Source organism: Lepus europaeus, chromosome 3 (assembly GCF_033115175.1).
Source record: "Lepus europaeus isolate LE1 chromosome 3, mLepTim1.pri, whole genome shotgun sequence".
Classification (NCBI taxonomy): domain Eukaryota; kingdom Metazoa; phylum Chordata; class Mammalia; order Lagomorpha; family Leporidae; genus Lepus; species Lepus europaeus.
This window is the reverse complement of record NC_084829.1, coordinates 7,482,667-7,504,833: the sequence shown is the minus strand read 5'-3', so window position 1 is coordinate 7,504,833 and position 22,167 is coordinate 7,482,667. Positions and strand designations below refer to the sequence as shown.

Genomic DNA, 22,167 nt, shown 5'->3' with positions numbered 1-22,167 from the left:
GGGTACCGGCTTCTTAGGAGGATGAAAATTCAGGTGGTACTGGCAGCTCCCTAATCTGAATATAATAAAACCCACTGAATTATATACTGTGAGTGGGGAAGTTGTATGGCATGTGAGTTATACCTCAATGGAAAAGTTTTCTGGAAACATTGCTAAAAGGGCCAGCATGGTTAAGCCACTGCCTGTGATGCCAGCATCCCCTGTGAGCACCAGTTCGAGTCTCAGATGCTCTATTGCTAATCCAGCTCCATGCTAGCTAAGGGGCCTGGGAAAACAGCAAAAGATGGCCCAAGTACTTGGACCCCTGTGACCCATGTGAGAAAGCTGGATGCAGCTCCAGGCTTCTGGCTTCGGCTTGGCTCTGCCCCAGCCATGGTGGCCCTTTGGGAAGTGAACCAGCGGATAGAAGCTCTCTCTTTCTTCTTCACTGTCTCTCTCTCCTTGTCACTCTTCCATATAAATTAAAAACAAAATTAAAAAAAAAAAACATTTAAAAAAAAACACTACCAGTAAAAATGCAATTCAGGAGTTCTTTTTATGCTTTCATTTGCAATAAGGCTTTTTTTAATCTAAGAATTAATTTTAATAAAACTGTGGGAGAAGCTCACTCTAAGTAGTTGTGCCTTCCAACAGTCATAACAAGAGCTTACAGGGTACCAAGCAGCCCATTTAATGGCTCTCGATGTTTCCGGAAGGTTCTGGAAGACTACCACAATATAACCTCTTTCTGTTTCAGAGCTGCCCAGAGGAAGTCCATGAGAAAAGCAACCCTTGGGGCAGCCGTTGGCGCAGTGTGTAAGATGCTGCTTGGGACGCCCTTACCCACTTGACCAACCACACAGGGGGCCAGCGGGGCGGGGCTGGCGCACCTGTAGTCTATCTGCTTCTCTATCCGCTGCCAGCGATCCGTCAGCTGCGTGACTTTCTCACTGAACTTGCCCAGGTCAAGGTCGTACAGCGGATACTGCTGGGAAGTCTGAGAGTGGATCTGCTGGGCTTTCTGCAGCTCCGTCTTCATGGTGGCCAGCAGCGACTTCTTCAAGTTCAAGTCGTTTTTGATTTTCTGCGAGAGTAAAAAGACACCATTCGTATTTTTAAGTGACAACACTCAATCCAGGAAAACAGATTCATTAGATTGCATTTCCCAGGATTTGTTGTAATAGTCCTGTTTAAAAAATAGTTCCTGTTTAAAAAACAAACAAAAAAGATACAGGATCAGTGCTGTGCCATAGCGGGTAAAGCCACTGCCTGAAGTGCTGGCATCCCATGTAGGAGCCATTTTGAGTCTCGGCTGTTCCTCTTCCAATCCAGCTCCCTACTATGGCCTGGGAAAGTGGTGGAAGATGGCCCAAGAACCTGGATCCCTGCACCCTCATGGGAGACCTGGATGAATCTCCCGACTCTAGCTTTGGCCTGACCCAGCACCGGCTGGTGCGCCCATTTGGGAAGTGAACCAGCAGACGGAAGACCTCTTTCTCTCTGCAACTCTGGCTTTCAAAATAAATAAATAAAGAAGATGCAACGTGTGAATTACTTGGAGAAATGCTAACATGTCACGTTCCATCCCCCAATCCTATTACGGTGTCTATCAAGATATTCAAGGTCCTCAGAAGTCCTGCAGTAGGTAGCCGTTTCACTTAGCGCTCCCCAGACGCATCCCACCAGGAATTACTTGTCCCAACACGAGAGGACTCCAAAGAGTTCATGGAAAATTCAATTCAAAGATTTATTAGAATGCAAAAAAAATCTGAAATTCGTGCATTTTTTTCTTCATAAAACACGCTGTCCCCAGGCTTTCTGAAAGTCCCTCATATGCATGGATTTCAGCATTTTTTCCCTTCTTTTTTTTTTGCTCTGAAATAAACTTATCTTTTAAGTCTGTTTTCTACAAACTTTCTGAAGTCACCTCACAATTCCTCTAACCTGGTCTGGAAAATGGAGTTCAGGGGATGATGACTGGTATCAACCACACATGCCCAACGAAACCCAGAAACTTTCACAACTCCCAAAAACCTAGTGAGGCTTCTAACTGGGAACTGAGTTTCCTGTAAACTGGCCACTGACAGAGAGACAGGAAGCTCGCATCTGCAGGTTCACTCCCCAAATGCTGCTAAAGTTAGGACTAGACCAGGCCATAGCTAGGAGCCATCACCTGCTGCCTCCCAGAGTCTGCATCAGCAGGAGGCTGGAGCCAGGAGCCAGAGCCGGGACTCAAACCCAGGTACTCTGAAGTGGGATGCAGGCATCTTCACCACTAGACCAAAGGCCGCTCCAGATCACAGCCTTCCAAGTTACCTTCAGTCCACAGCGGTAAGCTTCCACTTTATCCAGGTCCAGGCAAACAGTTTCCTCTTCAGTGAGCCTGGCTTCGTAAACCTTCAGCATGTCTTCAGACTGCAGAATGGCTTGGAGCAAGGCTCTAACTGTGCACAAGCTGGGACAAGCAGGAACAAAATTGCCAGTGACACAATTAGACAGGGGACCCTCGGCTCTCACCACCATTAATGGACAGACCCGTTAGAGCCGGTGAAATTTTATTTTGCCTATATTATGAGCTGCAGGAGCGGTATTCTTTTCCTCTCCATCATGATGCGGACATTTCGCGTTCCCTGGGGCACTAGAAGGTGTGGCCCTAATAGAAGAGCTCACTTTAAGGATACGCTAGATTTCAGCACGGTGGGATTTACCGGAGACTAGAGGATATTCTCTCAGAACCACAGGAGAATGGAAGTAAATCAGCAGGAAAGAGAGCCTCTGGGCACCACGCATACAGAGCAAAGAAAATCTAACGGGAAGAGCCGGCGCCGTGGCTTAACAGGCTAATCCTCCGCCTTGCAGTGCTAGCACACCGGGTTCTAGTCCCGGTCGGGGCACCGATTCTGTCCCGGTTGCCCCTCTTCCAGGCCAGCTCTCTGCTGTGGCCAGGGAGTGCAGTGGAGGATGGCCCAAGTGCTTGGGCCCTGCACCCCATGGGAGACCAGGATAAGCACCTGGCTCCTGCCATCGGAACAGCGCGGTGCGCCGGCCGCAGCGCACCTACCGCGGCGGCCATTGGAGGGTGAACCAACGGCAGAAAGGAAGACCTTTCTCTCTATCTCCCTCTACTGTCCACTCTGCCTGTCAAAAATTAAAAAAATAAATAAATAAATCTATAAAGAAAAAAAGAAAATCTAACGGGAGCGAAGCTTGCGAAAGGCAGAGCAGCTGTGCCGGGCCGCCGTGGTCACCTGTTCAAGTAGCCGTCTGTGACGCCGTTGATGTTTTCCAGTTTCTGAAACAGCCCGAAGACCTCGTTCTGCAGGTAGCAGTACTTCTCAGAGCCTCTGAAGTTGGCCAGCATATCTTTCAGCTGGTTGAGGACCTCAGCAATTGCCTGTGAATCGTTCTGCACACTCTTCCGAAAGAGGAGAGAGGTGTGATTTCTTTTTAGTGAATAAATTTCAGATGTACAATACGCCACCTCAACAGGCACAGCAAAATGACTGCTACAGGGGAACACGTTAACATATCCGTCACCTTCCTTGGCTGCCTTGTGTACCCTCTGATCTACACCTCCCCATCCTCTCTGTCCTCACGGCCGGCAGCCACCACTCTGCGCTCTGTTCCTACACAGTTGACTTTAAGATTCCACACATGCGTAGGCTCGTGGGGTATTCGTCGTCTGGTGCCAGACTTATTTCACCGAGCACAACATCCTCCAGGCTCGTCCGTGTTCTTGCACATGGAAGTACCTCCTTTTTCAAGGCTGAATAGTACTCCACTGTGGTGTACGGATGTGCCACAACTCACACAATGACACTCATGAAGTAGCTGTGTGAATCTTAAGATCATTTGTTTGCCTTTGAAAAGTCTACTAAATGTCAAGGATTCAAGAAAGAGAGGCAGAACTGACCCTTTGTTTCTTACTGGAGAATGGCCCTCTTACTTAGACCACCTCACTCGGACCCTCCAATGTGGCACACCGGACACTGCTGGCACCAGGGCCACTGTCGCAGCTCTGCCGATGGTTTCTGGACCTACCCCAACCAAATCCCCCGTGTCAGTTCCCGATCTAGAAAGGCAATTCCACCTGTGCCCCTATCAATCTAACGCTCATGAAAACTTTTGAAATAAACAAAAGGAGAAACATACAAAGGACAAATGGCTGAAAAGTAGCCTGACCTACAACCCATCAGCAAGGGTGGCTTAACTCCCGCCTGATGACCTTCTACAAATTTGGAAATAGGGGAAGGGAAAGGGGAGATCCTGCCGGAAGTCCGTTTTCCTGAGAGTTGATGTTGCTCGCCTACAGCATTTCTGTTCGCTTGCACGTGGAACAGGCCAAGCGTCAGGCGGTGCCTACCTTGAGCTCGTTGATCTTCACTGTGATGTGGTGTGAGGAGCCCTGGTCGGTCAGCAGGAGGTTCTTGAGGGCCATCCTGCCCTCACAGTGCTCCATCTGCCGGCGAATCTTCTGGAGCTCCATCAGCATCCACGTTTCCTGCTTGTCATTTTCTCGGTTGGCTTCAATGACTTTGTTATGGTTGACGTCTTGGCAGGAACCAACGTGGGTGATTTCCGTTGTTGTGACTGCACAAACAAGTTAGGACCACAGAAATCAGAACCCCTGGCTGCAAGGGCGCTAGGCCTCCAACATCATCCACACTCCCTAAAAGTAGAGCTACTCTTTTGATTTGGTTCTGAACTTCTAATATACATACAACTGCTATGACTCAGATGGGGTCTGTCCCTAAGGGTGCCTGTGCTGGGGCTTGGTTGCTAGTGTTACAGCAAGAGGTGAACAGTGGTGGAAATGACTGCAGGTACCAACCCCAGGGAAGGGCGGAAGGCCCTCTCTCAGCGGTGGGTTAGGTCTCTCGAGAAGGGGTTATTATAAAGTGAGGGCACCAACACTCCCGGCCCGTCCTGCCTGGAGCCATTTCTCTTTATGCTCTGCAAGCTATGATGCAGCCGGGAGGCCCTCACCAGAAACCATGCCACTTGGACTTCCCAGCCACCAGAATCCTGGGCCCAAGAAACTTTTTCGTGACAAATCACCCAGCTTTGGGAATTGGTTATAGCAACACAAAGGTAGGTGCAAACAATACCTTCCAAAGGAATGGCTCGGAGGCTAGTTTTACACAAAGCATTGAGAGATCTGGCCACAGCTGACCTGTCTGGTGCTGGGGGTGACCTGGGAGCTGGATGACCAGGGTCTGGTAATGTTTCTGGGCGTCGGTGAACTGGGACTGTATCTTCCGCTTGTCGTCGTCCCCGAACATCTCTGAGCCTTGGCTGTTCCTGATGAACTCTTGGTAGTGTAACTCGAGGTCGGCGATCGTCTTCATGTAGTCTTCCTGCCGCATGGTTTTCAGCTGGAAGAAAAGCACAAAGCAGGCACGTGCGGTTTGCCATGTGTCACTGTCTCTGCAGTGCCACCAAGAACAGCTGGCTGAAAAATGTCCCCCACGAGATGGGGCTGGAGACGACACACATTGGTGGCCCGCTACGACATAAAAGGTCTTGGGGAGTCTACACCTTGCTCCTCAATGGTTTTCAACTTTTTCCTATGGCGTCTCTTCTTCAAATGAAACACTATCTGGAAGGGCCACACATAAAGTTGCTCTGGCTAACGAGAAAAAAAGGGGGCTCAGGAGCCCCAAAACGTACCCATTCTGTGCCCCCTCCTTACATTTGTTCATTCCTGTCACCCCGACAGGACCCTGGACCTGGGATTCTTCAGACCACAGTTTGAGAGCCACCGACTTAGAACAACTAATGCTTCGGGGTCTCCCGTGAATGTGACCCCACCTTCTCCTTCCGTGAGCACCAGAAATGGTTTGTGACCAGACCTGCCCCCTGCAGCCAACAAGAATTAGAGGACCACGCCGCTGGCTGCTCAGCTCACGGTAATCAGTGCTTCGCGTCCTCTCCTCACCAGCCCCGTGCTGACTCCTCCCGGTCTCTGCCAGAGGGGCCCCTGCCTCCGGGAAGGCTGAGCTGACGCTCCTGGTGAGACGCAGCCAGGGGCTGCACTGCAGGCAGCGGGGGCACTGAGGACTCACCTTGGCAATGGTCATGGCCCTGATCTTCTCAATGTCGATCATGCAGTAGTGCCAGGACACCAGGCTCTTCATGTTGATGTACAGCTGGTTCCACAGGGCCAAGATGGCCTCGTAGTACTGCTCGATCCTAGGAGGCACAGAGGGACAGGGCGCTAGAGCCACACAGCCACACCTCACCGGCCGTGCTTACGGCAAGCCCTAACAAAGCGACAGGCACAGGTGCAATTTCCAAAACTGTCAGCATTGCGACGGAGGTGCTCTGAGCCAATCTGCTCCCCGGAAGTGATCTCAATCGTATGCACAACAGTCTCCATCATTCAGGTCATTCTGGCTGCAACACGCCGTGGATTTTTTTTTTCCTGTTTTGTTTCTCAGCAATTTTTCATTGTCAGGGGCCTGAGGCAGGTGGCAGGTGCACCGGTGGTGTATACGGGGCAGCTCAGGGGGTTTTTCCTCTCTGTGCCATGTGGGGTTGATGATTCCCATACAGAAAGGTTTAACAAGAGCCTGTGGTCAGGAGCCTGTGAAATGAACACCCTGCCTATGGAAGAGCGCACAGTCATAGGGGAGGCGTTGTAAATGCGCAGCTCCATGTAAAATGACTCATTTTCTAGGACTTCAAAACGCACTTTGAAAAGTAACTTATATGTCAAGGGTACTTTAAAAAGCCTGTGGAAAATGGAATTAAAACCTAAGTTTATTCTGGTGCCAAATTATTTTTTGAAATCCATGTATGGTTTTTTCATGATATGCATTTCCATGAAATTTTTGAAGGTCCTGCTTATGCATGGATTTCAAATATGTTTGCAACAAATAAACTTTAATTCCATATTTTTACAGGCTTTCTGAAGTAGCCTCATATTCTCTCCAGTCATCCTACACAGTCAGGTTTTCTTTTAATACATTTTAAAATTTTTCTTTTTTATTTTCTCTCTCTCTCTCTCTCTCTCTTTTTTTTTTTTTTAATTTTTTTGACAGGCAGAGTGGACAGTGAGAGAGAGACAGAGAGAAAGGTCTTCCTTTTTTTTCCGTTGGTTCATCCCCCAATGGCCACTGCGCCGATCCGAAGCCAGGAGCCAGGTGCCTTCTCCTGGTCTCCCATGCGGGTACAGGGGCCCAAGCACTTGGGCCATCCTCCACTGCCTTCCCGGGCCACAGCAGAGAGCTGGACTGGAAGAGGAGCAACCGGGACTAGAACCCAGTGCCCACATGGGATGCCGGCGCCACAGGTGGAGGATTAACCAAGTGAGCCACGGCGCTGGCCCTAAAATATTATTTATTTTTATTTACTTGAAGGCACAGAGACATAGACAGACAGGCAGATCTTCCTTCCACTGGTTCACTCCCCAGTTGCCTGCAACAGCTAGGGTTGGGGCCAGGCCACAGCCAGGAGCTGAAAATTCAACAGGGGCCTCCCACATGGGTGGGAGGGACTCAAATACTTGAGCCACCACCTGCCGCCCCCAGGGGGTGCACTATCAGGAAGCTGGAATCAGAAGTGGGGCCGGGACTTGAACCTGGACACTGATCCTATACGCGGGTGTCCCAAGAGGTGTCTTAACCGCTGCACCCGGCACCCACCGCCAGATACTCCTTCCTGCTCTCCGACAATACCAGCATCTTCAACACAGAACTTGGAGACACAGAGAAGCTAACGGTCACAAGCTTCCTTTTCAGGAGGCCATTCTGGTAAGGAACTTCTCTTTTTTACACTTTACAAAAAATTTATTGATGTTAAATTATTTATTTGAAAGGCAGAGAGAGAGAGAGATCTCCCATCTGCTGATTCACCCCCCAAATGCCCACAACAGCTGAGCTGGGCCAGGTCGGAGCCAGGAACCAAGAACACAATCCAGGTCTCCCACATGGGTGGCACAGACCCCACCGGCTGAGCCACCGCCTGCTGTCTCCCGGGTGTGCACTGTTAGTTGGATGCTGGGATCAGGACAGAACTGGGACTTCCACACAGGCATTCCAACGGCAACTTAACCCTCTGCAGCCAATGCTCATCCCCTGGGACCATCTAAGTTTCCTCCCACCCTTCACGCCATGGCTACGGAGAGCGCCGCCAACGTACTTGCCAGACAGGTCCACAGCCAGCGGGTTTGGGGGAGGAATGATGAGCCCGACGGAAGGCACCAGCATGTCCACGCCTCCGGGGCCCGTCACGTGCCACTTGCTGCGCTCGTGGTTGTCCTTAAGGATGCACTCGTCCCCTTTGTGCACGATTTTCTGGAAGACAAGCGGCCTGCGGGTCAGCTGCGCTCGCAGGTGCACGCGTCGGAATTTTTTTTTTCTCTCAGAGGAAGAAACAGAGATGAACGCGTGCCAACTGCTGGCTGCTTGCTGCATAGCCCAGCGACTCCGATGGTTTAATAACACACGTGAGGCTGAGAGGTGCGGGAAGCGAGCCGCCTTCTACTGAATCAGGAGAAGCGTTTTGCAAAGAAATCAGAGGGGATCTACGAGCAAAGGGGAGATCCTTCCACTGCGCAAGCCTCCTCCCAGCCTGTTGCTTTTTCTGTGAATTAAACATATCCGGCTTCAGTGAGTCTCACTCATTTGCTCTAAAATTTAAAAATCAAAACTAAAACATTCTGATATGGGTCTCCAGAAAAACAACTTTTTTTTTTTTTTTTTTTTTTGACAGGCAGAGTGGACAATGAGCGAGAAAGACAGAGAGAAAGGTCTTCCTTTTTGCCGTTGGTTCACCCTCCAATGGCTGCTGCGGCCGGCGCATCTCGCTGATCCGAAACCAGGAGCCAGGTGCTTCTCCTGGTCTCCCTTGCGGGTGCAGGCCCCGAGCACTTGGGCCATCCTCCACCGCACTCCCGGGCCACAGCAGAGAGCTGGACTGGAAGAGGGGCAACCGGGATAGAATCTGGCACCCCAACCGGGACTAGAACCCAATGTGCCGGCGCTGCAAGGCAGAGGATTAGCCTGTTAAGCCACGGCGCCGGCCAAAACAACTTTCTAAAAGTTAACTCCAGCAGGAGATAGCTTCCTCCAGTGGCGACCTGAACCATAGCGACTGTCTTTGCTCAAGACGGCACCAAGCCTGCTGTGGAGTATTTTTTATTTTTATTTTTTATTTTTTTGCCTGCGGAGTATTTTTATCTCCATTTCAGCTAACTTCTTACTCATCCTTCTCCTTGCATGCAACTTCTGACAATATTTCCGCCCGGTACAATAGATTCCATTGTTTTCTAAAGTTGATCTTTATTGCTTTATCCAACGACCAGATCACATTTTATATTTCTGAGTTTTCCCTGATTTAACAGGTGCTGTGCGAACCATGTAATTCCTAGAAACCGGTTTCCTTCTTTACAAAATGTGTGAGTTTCTCACAGAGGCTGCGGAATCGGTGGGCGTGGCTACTGTCTGGGTTCTAATGACATGCACTGCCCCGTGACTACGTCATTCCTCGTCTCTTTTGCTAGACAGGTAAAGGTAAGGGTGACCACAGGCACAGACGCTGGACAAGCAAGAAGAATGAAGTATTAAGCTTTCCAAAGAATTTTTTTTGGAGCTCATAAAGCAACTGTGCTAATGATTCAGAATGGCTTACTGCTTCATCTATAAAAGACAAGACACAGACTCTGGTGCTTACAGTCACCTGGGTTAAATCTGGCTCTCTTGATTCATAAGAATCTGTAGGTAAGGGATGGGGAATGTCAGCCCACAGGCTGTATAAAGCCCCCCAAAACCTTAGGCTCTTGCCCTGCCAAGATAGTCCACAGGCTGGACTATCAGTGAATCTGCAGCAGGCTCACTTTTAGGTTAACAGTTGTGTACGGCCCATGAATCCAGACGGCCCTGGGCAGAGAAGAGGTGCCCCACTCCTGCTATGTCAAGCAGGGGGCAACTTCTGCATCACCCTGAACCGCTGAGCGCACCTGGTCTTGTTTGTAGTCACAGAGAGCCCTGAGGATAATGGGTTTGTTGCTCCTGTAGTCTGGGTTGCGTGGTTTTAGCTGCACAATCTTCTTGGACTTGTTCACCAAGTTCTGCACCTGACGCTTGTATTCCAGAATTTTCTCCCGCTCTTTCTGCAATTGCAAAGAAAACCACAGTTCAATACGGATGCCCTGGGGATTTCCGAACAACATTAACGTAGATACTACAACCCTGCAAACTAAGCAGTGCTAGAGTTGCATTACTGGCAAAAAAAAAAAAAAAAAGCCACAACTTTGTCAGCAGGAAATATGAGAACCTTTCCCAACAGGCCTCTCCAGGAGCTTTGCAGCCAGGAATTAAGTGGGCAGCAAGAACAGCCTTGTTTAAAAGGACTACAAGGATGATAACGCATGCTTTCCCAGAGGGATTGTCCTGCTAAGTAATCAGTGTTCTCTCCATTGTTAGTCACAGCAAATTACCCCACACTGAGGCAAAAGGAACTCCCTCTAGTGGTTGAGGATAGAAAGTTCATTTTAAGAAAAGCCACTTAATGGGCTGGCGCTATGGCATAGCAGGTAAAGCTGCCGCCTGCAGTGTCGACAGCCCATATGGGCACTGGTTCGAGTCCCAGCTGCTCCACTTTCGATCCAGCTGTCTGCTATGGCGTGGGAAAGCAGTAGAAGATGGCCCAGCTCCTTGAGCCCCTGCACTCACATAGGAGACTTGGAAGTAGCTTCTGGCTCCTGGCTATGGATCGGCCCAGCTCTGGCCATTGTGGCCATTTGGGGAGTGGCCAGCTGATGGACGATTCTCTTTCTCTGCCTCTCTGTAACTATGCCTTTCAGATAATAAATAAATATTCTTTTTTTTTTTTTTTTTTAAAAAAAGGGAAAGCCACTTAAATACTATGTGGGGGGAAGCCTCCTGCTTGGGCTGTGGGCGGCTGGTGCCAATCAGCAGTGGAAGCTCGGCTGGGGAGCACTGTGATACCTCCAGCTCCTTGATCTGCTCCAGCAGGTGCTGCAAGGGCATGTTCTTGTCACAGGGGTACTTCTTCCTGATGGAGTCCTGAAGGCCCTTCAGGTAGGCTTCGGTCGACTGCGCCTCTTCAAAAAACTGTTGGGGAAGAGAGTGAGGCCCCAAGTTCAAAGTGATGATGACGGCAACAGCACTGAGTGGACAGCAGTGCAATAAACAACATCCTCTGCTAGTTCTGTTCCAACGACTACCGTCCCTAGGTCGCTCTTTGGCAGGTGGCTACAGGAAAAGCTCGGGGCAGGAAGTATTTACATCAGAGACCGCAGGAGACCAAGAGGGACTGGTCATCGGGCTACAAATCTATGCTCCTCTAAACTGAAAAGTGAAAAACAGGATTCACGCAATATTGTCAAGATTTTTTTTTTGTCAGTGCTGTTTAAAACACATTCAGAAGATAAGGTTGGTGAGACCTCGAAAACAACAAAACTATTGTTAAGTATAGAAACCTGGAAGTAGGCGGCGTTTTCCTTGAGATGAACATCGATGCATTTGGTGATCTGCAGAATCCAGCTCCATTGTGTCTGGAGGGTGTCCATGTAGGCCTACAGCAGGGAAGGACCAGCAGGTCACCACCAGGCCGGGAGGGGGCTTCCAGGAGCACACGCCCGGGCAGGCGGGGGAGCCGGAGCGAAGCTCAGGATAACCCTTGATCCGATTCCCAGACAAGCAAACTTTTTTCTAAAAACTGACAACAGAACTTCCCACCTGCTTGGCTTAGCAGAAGTTAGATTTTCGAATCAGTTTTCAGAAATTGATACCATTAGGAGGAGGGTGCAGCTACTGACCAATCAGAACAGGCCCCGGGGGATGACACCAGGATAGGGTCCCTCTTCTACAGCAAGGGCTACTCCTGGACCGTCCCGGGATCGTGGGGAGATCGGAGGCATCTCCCAGGCAGAGGGCTTTGGGGAACTAGGGCAGTGCGTCTTAACCAACTGACATGGAAGCTTCAGTCCAACCAGTATGGCCACATCAGTGCTACCAGCTGAAATAGGCCTTGAGCACAGCCCACAGGCAACAGTCTCTGCCAGAGGCCAACTTGCTGCAGTCCAACGGCCACATCCGGCCCCCTGCCTGTATTTGTAAATAAAGCTTTACTGGAACAAGCCATGCTCCTTCATTTACAGACTGTCTAGGGCTGCTTTCGCCACACAGGGGCAGAATCGAGTCCCAGGGACAGAGACCAAACGGCCCACAAGTCATCGCATCACAATAAGTAAAACCAGTATTTATTTATTTATTTATTTATTTTTTATTTTTGACAGGCAGAGTGGACTTATCTGGGTTTTCCAGAAAATATTTGCCAACCCCGGGCCAGGGGATTGATGCAAAATAGAAGGAAAAGCTGGCGCAGGTTTATGATGGAGACTCATTCAGCTATCTGCAGGGGTGGGAACGTGCGGGCCTGCAGACCACACAAGGCTCGCAAAGTCATTCGGTCTGCCCTGCCGGCCAAGCGAATGGCAGGCGGGACTCGAAATTCAATAAATCTACAGCAGGCTAATTTTTAAGTTGATAACTGTGTATGGCCCACGAGTGATGTTACGACTATCCAAAGGGCCCTTGGCAAGAAAAACATCCCTCGCTCCTGAACCAGAGGGCCACACTTGATGCAAGTTCCCTTTTCCATGAAGCCCACCTCAATTTTGTCCGAAGCTGGGTGCTGATTGAGTACAAGCTGGTCGCTCTCCTGTTTAAGCTTATTCAGTTCTTTCTCTTTGACTTCCAGCTGACTCATGCGTATCTGTGAATGAAAGAAAAAAAAAAAAAACAACCCTTTACAGGAAGCCACTACTAGGCCTCCATCCCGCCCACACCAGCGGCAGGAAGACAAACAGGGGCTGCGCTTGGACACGAGCAGCGCCACAGACCCATGTGGAGTTGTCCTCAAGAACCAGAGCACTCTTAAGGCTGGGAAGGAAGCTTGGGATCGGATGTGATGGGGCTGGAACCAGTCTCAGACTGGTGGATGTGATGGGGCTGGGACCAGACTCAGACTGGTGGATGTGATGGGGCTGGGACCAGACTGGTGGATGCGATGGGGCTGGGACCAGACTGGTGGATGCGATGGGGCTGGGACCAGACTGGTGGATGCGATGGGGCTGGGACCAGACTGGCGGATGGGATGGGGCTGGGACCAGACTGGTGGAGGCGATGGGGCTGGGACCAGACTGGTGGATGTGATGGGGCTAGGACCAGACTGGTGGATGCGATAGGGCTGGGACCAGGCTCAGACTGGTGGATGTGATGGGGCTGGGACCAGACTCAGACTGGTGGATGCGATGGGGCTGGGACCAGACTGGTGGATGCGATGGGGCTGGGACCAGACTGGCGACAAGGCTTGTCCAGGAGCGCGCAGGAGCAACCCAGCTGCAGGGAGTACCGTTCCTCACTCCAGCAGGCTGCAGAGCAGACCCCGGGCTGTCTGAAGGAGCCAATTCTGATCTCACATGACCCAGCCCTGCCTTCTGCGATCCTAGCAGCGCTGCAGGCAGGAGAGAGGGGGTTTCAGGAAGCAGGGGCGTACCGAGAAGGCCTCCTGCTTCTGCGCGATGTTGGTGTTCTTGTCGCTCCAGTCGTAGAGCAGCTCCTCCTCCTCGCAGTCGTTGATCCACATGATCTCGCGGGACGTGGCCTGGATGATGCCCTGCAACTGCCGCAGGTGGTCCATCCTCTCGAAGGACGCTTTCTGCACGGCAAATCCAAAGGCAGCGTTAGAACGGCACCCAGCAGGGAGCGGCGCCCTCACCAAACAGCCGCCAGAACGCGTACCATTAACCACGCACGTTCACGGACCGCCCCGCCCGGGGTGGGAAAGAGACCGCCCCATTTGGGACGAACAAGACGGCAACCTCAGGTCCAGTCCAAGTCCTGACCCCAAAAGGTCTGCATTCAGAAACTTGCGTTGAGGTTCAATCTTTAGATTTAGACTATGCAGGGGGAAATGGGCTCTTAAGCTTCTACCATCTGCTCCCCTCCTAAAACTCGAGATGCTATCAGGCACCAGTCACACCCGGCCTCCATAGGCAAACTGCTGTGTCACCAGTAGCCGCGGCATTTCAACAGCATCACCGCCAACAAGGAAGTATTGAAAAAGTGAGGATAAAGGTGACACAATCGGAAGCAGTCACACAGCACGTAAGGAAGCAGCATTTCTGCCAACCGGGGACTACACTGCGGCGGGCCCTTAGGAGTTTACTGCCTGGCGACACGGTAGCCACCTTAGTGTGTCTAAGGGCAACCTACGCAAACAAGAAACTGCCCCACACCCCGTTCCTGAGCACATACACCTGTCGTTAAGAGACACACACGACTGCGTCTGGGGAATAAGTAACTGACAGACGTCTGCGTAAGACAGTGACGGCGGATGGCCTGGCGACTTATCTCAGGAAAATGATGGTTTTAGGGTTTTATTTTTTTGCTGCTACTTCCTCAAAAGAATGCAATTCACACGCTTTGACTGTGTCCTTTCTAGGACACTTCACTGGAAAACAACAGAGCTGGGTGCTGTCTTCAGCAATAAGAAACTAAAATTCATCTGTGAGCAGGGAAGTGTGTGTCCCGCCAGTGTCCCGGCGGTGACCCCCAGCAGGTGCTCGGCACATACGGGACTGAACTGGGTCGACCCTGGCAGACACTACGTGAGGCTGAGAAAGAAGGGGCTCACCAGCAGGTTTTCATATTCCTCCTCCAACTGGTAGATGGCAGACTTCTCACGCTGGAAGATGACAAAAAGCAGGAAGGTGTTTATCCACGCCGTGCCTCTGTGGTTTAGACGCGGCCTTGCTACAGCCCCCTCTGACAGACGCTGGCCTCTGATCCTCCCGTACAAACAAGGGTTGGCTCTGTGAACTATTTTATTACACACAGGGCCCTGCTCCCCAGTGGCCAGAAGGCAAAGCCTCAATGACCTGGGAGTGCCAGTACAGTCCTGGTCACAGACGCCTAAAGACTCACTTGTGATAAATGTTTTCACAAGTTTAAAAAATACAAGTCAGGGTTCCTTGATCTTTGGGAAAGGAGGGAGAATGTTGGTCAGATACTAGGTGGACAGGAGTAAGGTTATATATATGTATGGAAGAAGAAATGAGAGTAGCTTTAACAGCAAAGTAACTGGGAGACTAACCCAAGGGAACTTCAAAAAGCCCATGGAAATGCAATTACTTTATAATACATTTATTCTGGTGCCAAAGCATTTTTGAAATTCATGTCTGCAAAGAGTCTTCCAGAAGACGCAGACGAGGCAAACAGATCTCAAAACATCTGCCCCAAACAAACATGCTTTCGCGCTGCTTTCCCAAGAACTTCACAGCACAGCCTGTAATCTCAACCCAGCTCCAGGTCTCACTTTTTTTTTCAGCGCAGGAGAGTGGGGGGACAGGATGAGACGGGATTTCTTTCGACAGAAGTCTGTTTTAGACACAAACTATACGGTGGCTGCATTTTTTTTTTTTTTCGCTATGGGAAGAGATGCTCTATTTGTAGAAACAGACGACTACCCCACCAAGCACTGACTTACAAAGTGCTGACAAATGGGCGTTTGTACTACTCCTCCTGGGGTCAACACCATCTCTGGTAGGTCTATGGGATTCCACTTCCCCTCTTATAAAATGGGATCCTAAGAAGCTTCCAGTTTCTTGGGAAAGAACTAAGCCCCCAATGCTTCAGGCAGAATCGCCTGACCCAGAGAATTCTACAACGCTTTGCTACACTGTCTGGGGACCCCACGAGGAAACGCTGCAAAGTTACCAGGTCGGCCTTGATCTTGTCCAGCTGCCAGCGGTAGTCCCCGATGGCATTGTGGATGCTCCTGTGGCTGTTGATGTGCTGCTCCACTGAGGCCAGGTCCACGCCCCAGGCCACCATGTCCATCTCCGCCTGCAAAGGGAGAGAGAGAGAGAGGTGCCCTTTGATCCTGCTCCTTGGCGTCTGATTCACTTCCCTACAGCATCAGGGCTCAGAGTACCAAGAGACACCCAGAGCTGTCCCGGATAAAAGGAAGGATGTAAATATGCAGTATGCTGGAAGCCAAAGTATTTTTTAAAGGTTCAAGATCCCCAGGCAGTTCATGGGGATTGCTAAATACGTCCCTTGTTTAACCTCGGCCCAAAAGAGCCGAGTAGGAAATTCAGAAATGGGATCCTTGAATCCAAGATCATGAATTCAAAAAAGACACCTAAATGTACACACGCAAGTGTGCCTGTGGAGACTTTTTAGCATGCCTGTGCACGTATAATGTAATAACGAGACATTTCTAAGTCATTTTTACATGTTTGTCAAGGATCACTGACACAATGCAATCATGCACTGCCTCCCAAGCTATTTATCCTTTAAATTGTTTCGATAAAAGTAATTGCTGGCTCTAAGAATCCAGCATCTTGGCCAGTGCTGTGGCTTAACAGGCTAATCCTCCGCCTTGCAGCGCTGGCACACTGGGTTCTAGTCCCGGTCGGGGCGCCAGATTCTGTCCTGGTTGCCCCTCTTCCAGGCCAGCTCTCTGCTGTGGCCCGGGAAGGCAGTGGAGGATGGCCCAAGTCCTTGGGCCCTGCACCCCATGGGAGACCAGGAGAAGCACCTGGCTCCTGGCTTCGGATCAGCGAGATGCGCCAGCCGCAGCGGCCATTGGAGGGTGAACCAACGGCAAAAAGGAAGACCTTTCTCTCTGTCTCTCTCTCTCACTATCCACTCTGCCTGTCAAAAAAAAAAAAAGAATCCAGCATCTCCCACTGCCTCTCAGAAGGCAAAACTCCCCATGGTCCATTTCAAAGGGACATTACCAACCAGATTCGAGGTCTTAATCTGAATTAAAGTCAGCGACATGAAGGCTGTGGATTCATGTTAGTTTTTAAAAATTAAATGGCCAGATTTATTGTCTGGGTCTAAATTTAAGGATGCCACATGGCAGGAATTCACAGGCCGCACACTGGAGCAAGTCCATGACCTCATCAGACAGCCCGGGCTCGGGCTGCCAACACAACACACATTGTTCTAAGCCACATCCATGTTCTCGTGGCCTTGGCAAAGCTTCAGCCACGGCAGCCATGTCAGGGTCAGCTAACTGGAGGTTACCCAGGACTCTGACCTGCTTTCCTGCAACTGGGCTTTAAAACCGAAAGAGCCGGGTGCAGGCAGCAGGAAGTCGGCGAGGGGGCCAGGCTGCTGCTCACGCGGCTCGTTACCGGCCAGGTGTGCGGTATCTGACCCGTCCATCAGCAGAAGCAGGGATCAGGAAAACAAAACAAAAACCCTGGCACGGGAGATGCGTGTGTGCCTCCTGACCGTGCGCCGGGGAAGGGCCTCTCTTATCAGCCGGCCCTGCAGCCGGGTCTCCTCTTGCAGGCTATGCAAGAGGGCAGAAGGGGAAAGAGGACACGCGCCACAGAGCACGTCACAGCGGCCAGCAGCAAGTGATCGGGTGGCCGGCCTGCCTGTCTGCCCCCTCTCCGTGATCTCTGGCAGAAAACGGCATACAGCCGAGTCCACGTGAAATTTAAGAACGCTGATGGTCTCACAAAGCTACACCTGGCATGAATCCAGCGAGTGACACACGGTGGGTTGTCCTACGAAGAAATCAGCGGATCGGTTTCACGGCTGATTGGGCTCAAAGGCTGTTCCACCTCCCATCGTGAACCCCGCTGAAGTCATTCAAGCCCCAACAACCCAAGCCTCCCTTTGACCTCTCCACTCTCCAGGGGCTGGGGCACCACCCTCTCCCCCACTGCTAACCAGGCAAGACTGGACCGTGCCCTCCCGCAGCCTTCAATCACACACGGATCTGTGTGGCTATCGGGCATTTGGATGCATGTGTCTTTCTTCAATAATATTCACTGTCAGGACTAAGGAGTGTCAGTTTTTGAACGCTCAGTTTCTGGCATGGAACCAAAGCCCACAAAACCCACAGGAAATGTGTGTTCAAGGATTCGAGGGCATTTGAAAACAGATGGTTTGCCTTTTGCACTGATTTTGCACAAGATTTCGGCCACCACAGTCTTTATGAATGTGCGAAAAAGCTAACTCAGTGAACGAATATTTAGTCCCAAAGCCCTGACCACCTAAGGAAGAACACACACATTTTAAAGTGACTGACAGTTGTCGGAACCACTGCTGGCTGGTCCCACAAAGTGAGTGCCTGTACAGCCACATCCTGTAACCAATGATCTCTGCTCTCACACACCCACCTCCTCTGAGGGGGTGTGCACTAGCAGGTTTTCATTATAAAATTCCTATCTGCCCGATTAGGACATACGTCTCTCGCCACCTGTTCATTACAGCGCGTAATTACTACGTGACCCCGCACAATAATTAGCATTGGAAATACTCCGTTTAGAAACCCCAGTTCCAGAGAGAGGATCCGCACAGACTTCGGCTGCCATTATTTCACTTCCCTCACTTCCCTCCCACACCAGGGACGTGACGGTTGCACAACGAGAGGAAGGACTGTTCAAAGTATCAGGGAAGCCGCCGACCAGGGAGCCCAAACCAGAATATCCAGTCCTTGCTTCCAGCTCCTCCAATTTGATAACATTTTAAACAAACCACCGCTCTGTGTGTGTGTGTCTGTGTGTGTGTGTTTCAAAAATACCGATCCGTATCGGTAACCCGTAATCCTGACAGGTATTTTTATAGTATAGTAACACTGTGTATGTCAGTAACACGGGTGAGGTCAGGTACCCCTGCAGGACAGTGACGTTAGTTAGCACAGACACTCCCACAGCAGATCTGGTGATGAATAGTGAGAGCTGGATATTCAAAACCTACTAATTACATTACACCTGTTCATTATTACCTGTGTGATAAAGTAAGACTACAAAGCAAGGAGGCTGATTCGCTAAGATGCACAGAAAAAAAAAAAGCTGCCTGACTTCAGAGTAGGAGACCACCTTCACACTGCAGAGGCACTGTGGGTTAAGCCGCTGCCTGCTACGCTGGCATCCTACCTGGAAAAGCGGTTCAAGTCCCAGCTGCTCTGCTTCTGCTCCAGCTCCCTGCTAATGCCCCGAGAAGGCAGCAGAAGATGGTCCAAGTACCTGGGCCCCTGCCACCCGTGTACGAGATCTTGATAGAGTTAAATAGTCCTGGTTTTAACCTGGCCCAGCCCCAGAATCAGCGTATGGAAGTCCTCTCTCTCTAACTGTGCCTTTCAAATAAATTAATAAAATCCTTTTTTTTAAAAACGTATAGGCGGAAAATTCCAAAAAACCAACTGCAGGCCAGAACACTCTTGGCAAAGAGAACCGTGGGGCTGACCCGTCTCGCTCTGTACACCCGAACGACGCAGGCTCGGGGCGACTGAGCACCAGCACCCGCCCCGTGGTGGCCACTTACCCTCTGCTGCCGCATCCACCCCAGACACTCGCTGGTGAGGCGCTTGGTGAACTCATCCCACCCGGAGCCGCTCTGACAAGTGTATCCTCCGCCGCCCTTGGAGCTGGCCCTGCGGACTCGGGGGACGCTGATGGCTTTGTAAAGGGCTCGCATTTGCTCCTGGAGCTGCAGCAGCCTGGGAGGAAGAGGGGGATGGTTACAGCGCTGCAGAAGGCAACCCAGGGAACCCGGGCCAAGCCACCCTCTCCCGAGTCTCCCCTGGGTCAACATGCAGGTCACTAATGTTATCGTTGGAGGCGTTTTTTTTCCCCTTCACTCCACGATGTGAATCTTGATCACATACAAAAAAAATTCAACCGTAGGCGGCTCTTCAAATCCTGAAATATCACGGGATGTTGAATCACCTCTGCTTAACCCAGTGGCGCCTTTTGCTTTCTCCGGAGTTTTGTGCTGGGGATTTTCCTAAGGCCCCAGGACCCTGGGTGGCCTGAGAAAAAAATTCAGACTACACAGTTCTGCTTTCCAGTCTTTGTGTCCAGCCCTAGCAGTCTCACTTTTGGGTTTATTAAATTAAGCTCAACTTGACACTGGACTTACAAAGTCAGATGCTGTGCCAAAGGGCTGTGCAACGCTCTCGGTTAGAGGGATTCCAAGATGAACTGCAAAATCAGAACTAGACGGGGCCGGCGCTGTGATGTAGCGGGTAAAGCCACCACCTGCAGCACCAGCATCCAAGTGGGCGCCAGTTCGTGTCCCAGCTACTCCACTCCCAGTCGAGCTCCCTGTTAATTGCTTGGGAAAAGCAGCAGGAGATGGCCTAAGTGCTTGGGCTCCTGCACCCATGTGGGAGACCCGGATGAAGCTCCTGGCTCCTGGCTCCAGCTTGCTCCAGCTTGGCCATCTGAGGAATGAACCAGTGGATAGAAGATCTCTGTCTCGCCCTCTCTCTGTAATTCTTTCAAATAAATAAATAAGACTTTAAAAAAAAATGGCAACTGGACTCTCTGAAAGGTGCCTCTCTCTTGGGTGGGTCTGTTTAATACTTTGCACGGCAGCTTTGGAGTCTGAAGACAGTGAGAAGGGTCCATCTGTAGGAGAGACCCAAGGCTGGGCGATACCGAGTCCCGGAGCCCTTCCCAGGGAGCACTGGGTGTCCTCCAATGGCGGACCTGGCTCCTGGGACTCTCTACCGGCAGGTGCGTGGCACCCCCTCTCGGTGGGCGGTACCTTTTCTGGTAAGCGTCACAGGGCTGGCCCATCTGCCGCATCTCTCGGATCAAGCTGTCGGTGATCTCCATCTGATCGTTGGCCTGGGCAAAGCACTCATCGAGTTCTCTACTCCGAGCCAGCTGGATTCCATCTCCGTATTTCAGCTCCTGGAAGAAAGAATGCACATGAAGGAGCACACACTACCCTGGGAAGAAAACGTCCGTGTGTGCTGCTGGAAGCATGTGCACAGGATGCTAAGCTTCGCCGTGCTCCCATATGTTACATGGCAGCCGTTCACTTAACGCAAACATCCCTCATCCAACGGGAATCTCACTGCGCTAAGAACACCACACTATTTTACCACGTAGGGCCCAGCACACACAAACTGAGCTTCTCTGCATTTGAGGGAAACATAACTTTGCAGTTCTTAAAAAGAAAGCATCTGGGGTTGGCACTGTGGCATAGCAGGTAAAGCTGCTGCCTGCAACACTGGCATCCCATCTGGGTGCCAATTTTGAGTCCTGGCTGCTCCACTTCCGATCCACCTCCTTGCTAATGTGCCTGGGAAAGCAGTAGAAGATGGCCCAAGTGCTTGGGTCCCTGCACCCATGTGGGAGACATGGAAAATGCTCCTGGCTCCTGGTTTGGCCTGGCCTAGTCCTGACCAATTTGGTCATTTGGGGAGTGAACCAGCAGATGGAAGATCTCTCTCTCCCTCCCTCCCTCCATCTCTGTAACTCTGCCTTTCAAACAAATCTTTTTTTAAAAAGGGAAGGGCTGGTTTATGTCCTGGCTGCTCCACTTCCAGTCCACCTCCCTGCTAAGGAACCTCAGAAAAGAAGTGGAAGATGGTCTAAGTGTTTGGGCCCTGCCATCCATGTGGGAGACCTGGATGTAGCCCCTGGCTCCTGGCTTTGAGGACATCCGAGGAGTGAACTGGCAGACTGAAGATCTCTCTCTGTAACTCTGACTTCCAAATAAATACATAAATCTGTGTAAAAAAAAAAAAAAAAGAAAAGAAAAAGGAAGAGAGAGAGAGAGAGCGAGTGAGCGAGCAAGCCTTTGTGTGGTTAACTGCATTGGGCCACCCGGTGTCTTTAAGTAAGAGGACACCATAGGGGAAGGCAGGCACCCAAGACCATTCTACACTACTTTTGCAACTTCTTGTGAGTTTATAATTATTTAAAAATTAAAAGCTTTAAAAAAAATAGGAAGCTGTCGCAGTGCCTCAGCGTCACTGATGCTTCCTCTAGAATTTTACCTTCGCTCCTCTCCCTCAGCTCCGGACAAGGAAACCATGGCTGTGCCCAGAAGCATCAGGAGATGGCTCCTGTGCCCCTAAGGTGTTTTTATTGTATTTCAGTGCACACAGGTAAAAATACACTCAGAGTAAGACTCCCTATAAATCTGCGGAACTGTAGGTAAAACCTACTATGGTCACGACAAGCGTAGCCAGGGCTGGGTATGTCTGCGTTCAGTGTTGAACCATTGGTGCCTCCTGCTTTGGCTTATGCGGAGCAAGGCAGGCCCCATCTGAGCATTTGGGGGAGCACGCTCCACACCCACGCATTGAGACAACCAGAACTATGATTCTGCTACTTCGCTGATCCCCAAATGTCTTCTTACCTGGACTAAAGTGAAGTCTATACTTACT

At 50.7% G+C, this 22,167-nt stretch overlaps 1 protein-coding gene across 2 annotated transcripts in view; it reads right to left on the bottom strand.

The window, feature by feature from the left end:
- DSP (desmoplakin) overlaps positions 1-22,167 on the bottom strand; it is a 47,475-nt gene that overhangs the window by 10,472 nt on the left and 14,836 nt on the right. For both annotated transcript variants that reach the window (XM_062184349.1, XM_062184352.1), the window contains exons 3-18: positions 20,532-20,680; positions 19,305-19,479; positions 15,729-15,857; positions 14,647-14,697; positions 13,507-13,668; positions 12,619-12,723; positions 11,426-11,521; positions 10,932-11,057; positions 9,941-10,093; positions 8,122-8,276; positions 6,045-6,171; positions 5,153-5,354; positions 4,343-4,569; positions 3,228-3,394; positions 2,296-2,434; positions 870-1,063 (exon numbers count right to left, since the gene is read on the bottom strand). In XM_062184349.1, coding sequence (XP_062040333.1) covers positions 870-1,063; positions 2,296-2,434; positions 3,228-3,394; positions 4,343-4,569; positions 5,153-5,354; positions 6,045-6,171; positions 8,122-8,276; positions 9,941-10,093; positions 10,932-11,057; positions 11,426-11,521; positions 12,619-12,723; positions 13,507-13,668; positions 14,647-14,697; positions 15,729-15,857; positions 19,305-19,479; positions 20,532-20,680 — 2,357 coding nt within the window. The remainder of the gene's footprint in view (positions 1-869; positions 1,064-2,295; positions 2,435-3,227; positions 3,395-4,342; positions 4,570-5,152; positions 5,355-6,044; positions 6,172-8,121; positions 8,277-9,940; positions 10,094-10,931; positions 11,058-11,425; positions 11,522-12,618; positions 12,724-13,506; positions 13,669-14,646; positions 14,698-15,728; positions 15,858-19,304; positions 19,480-20,531; positions 20,681-22,167) is intronic.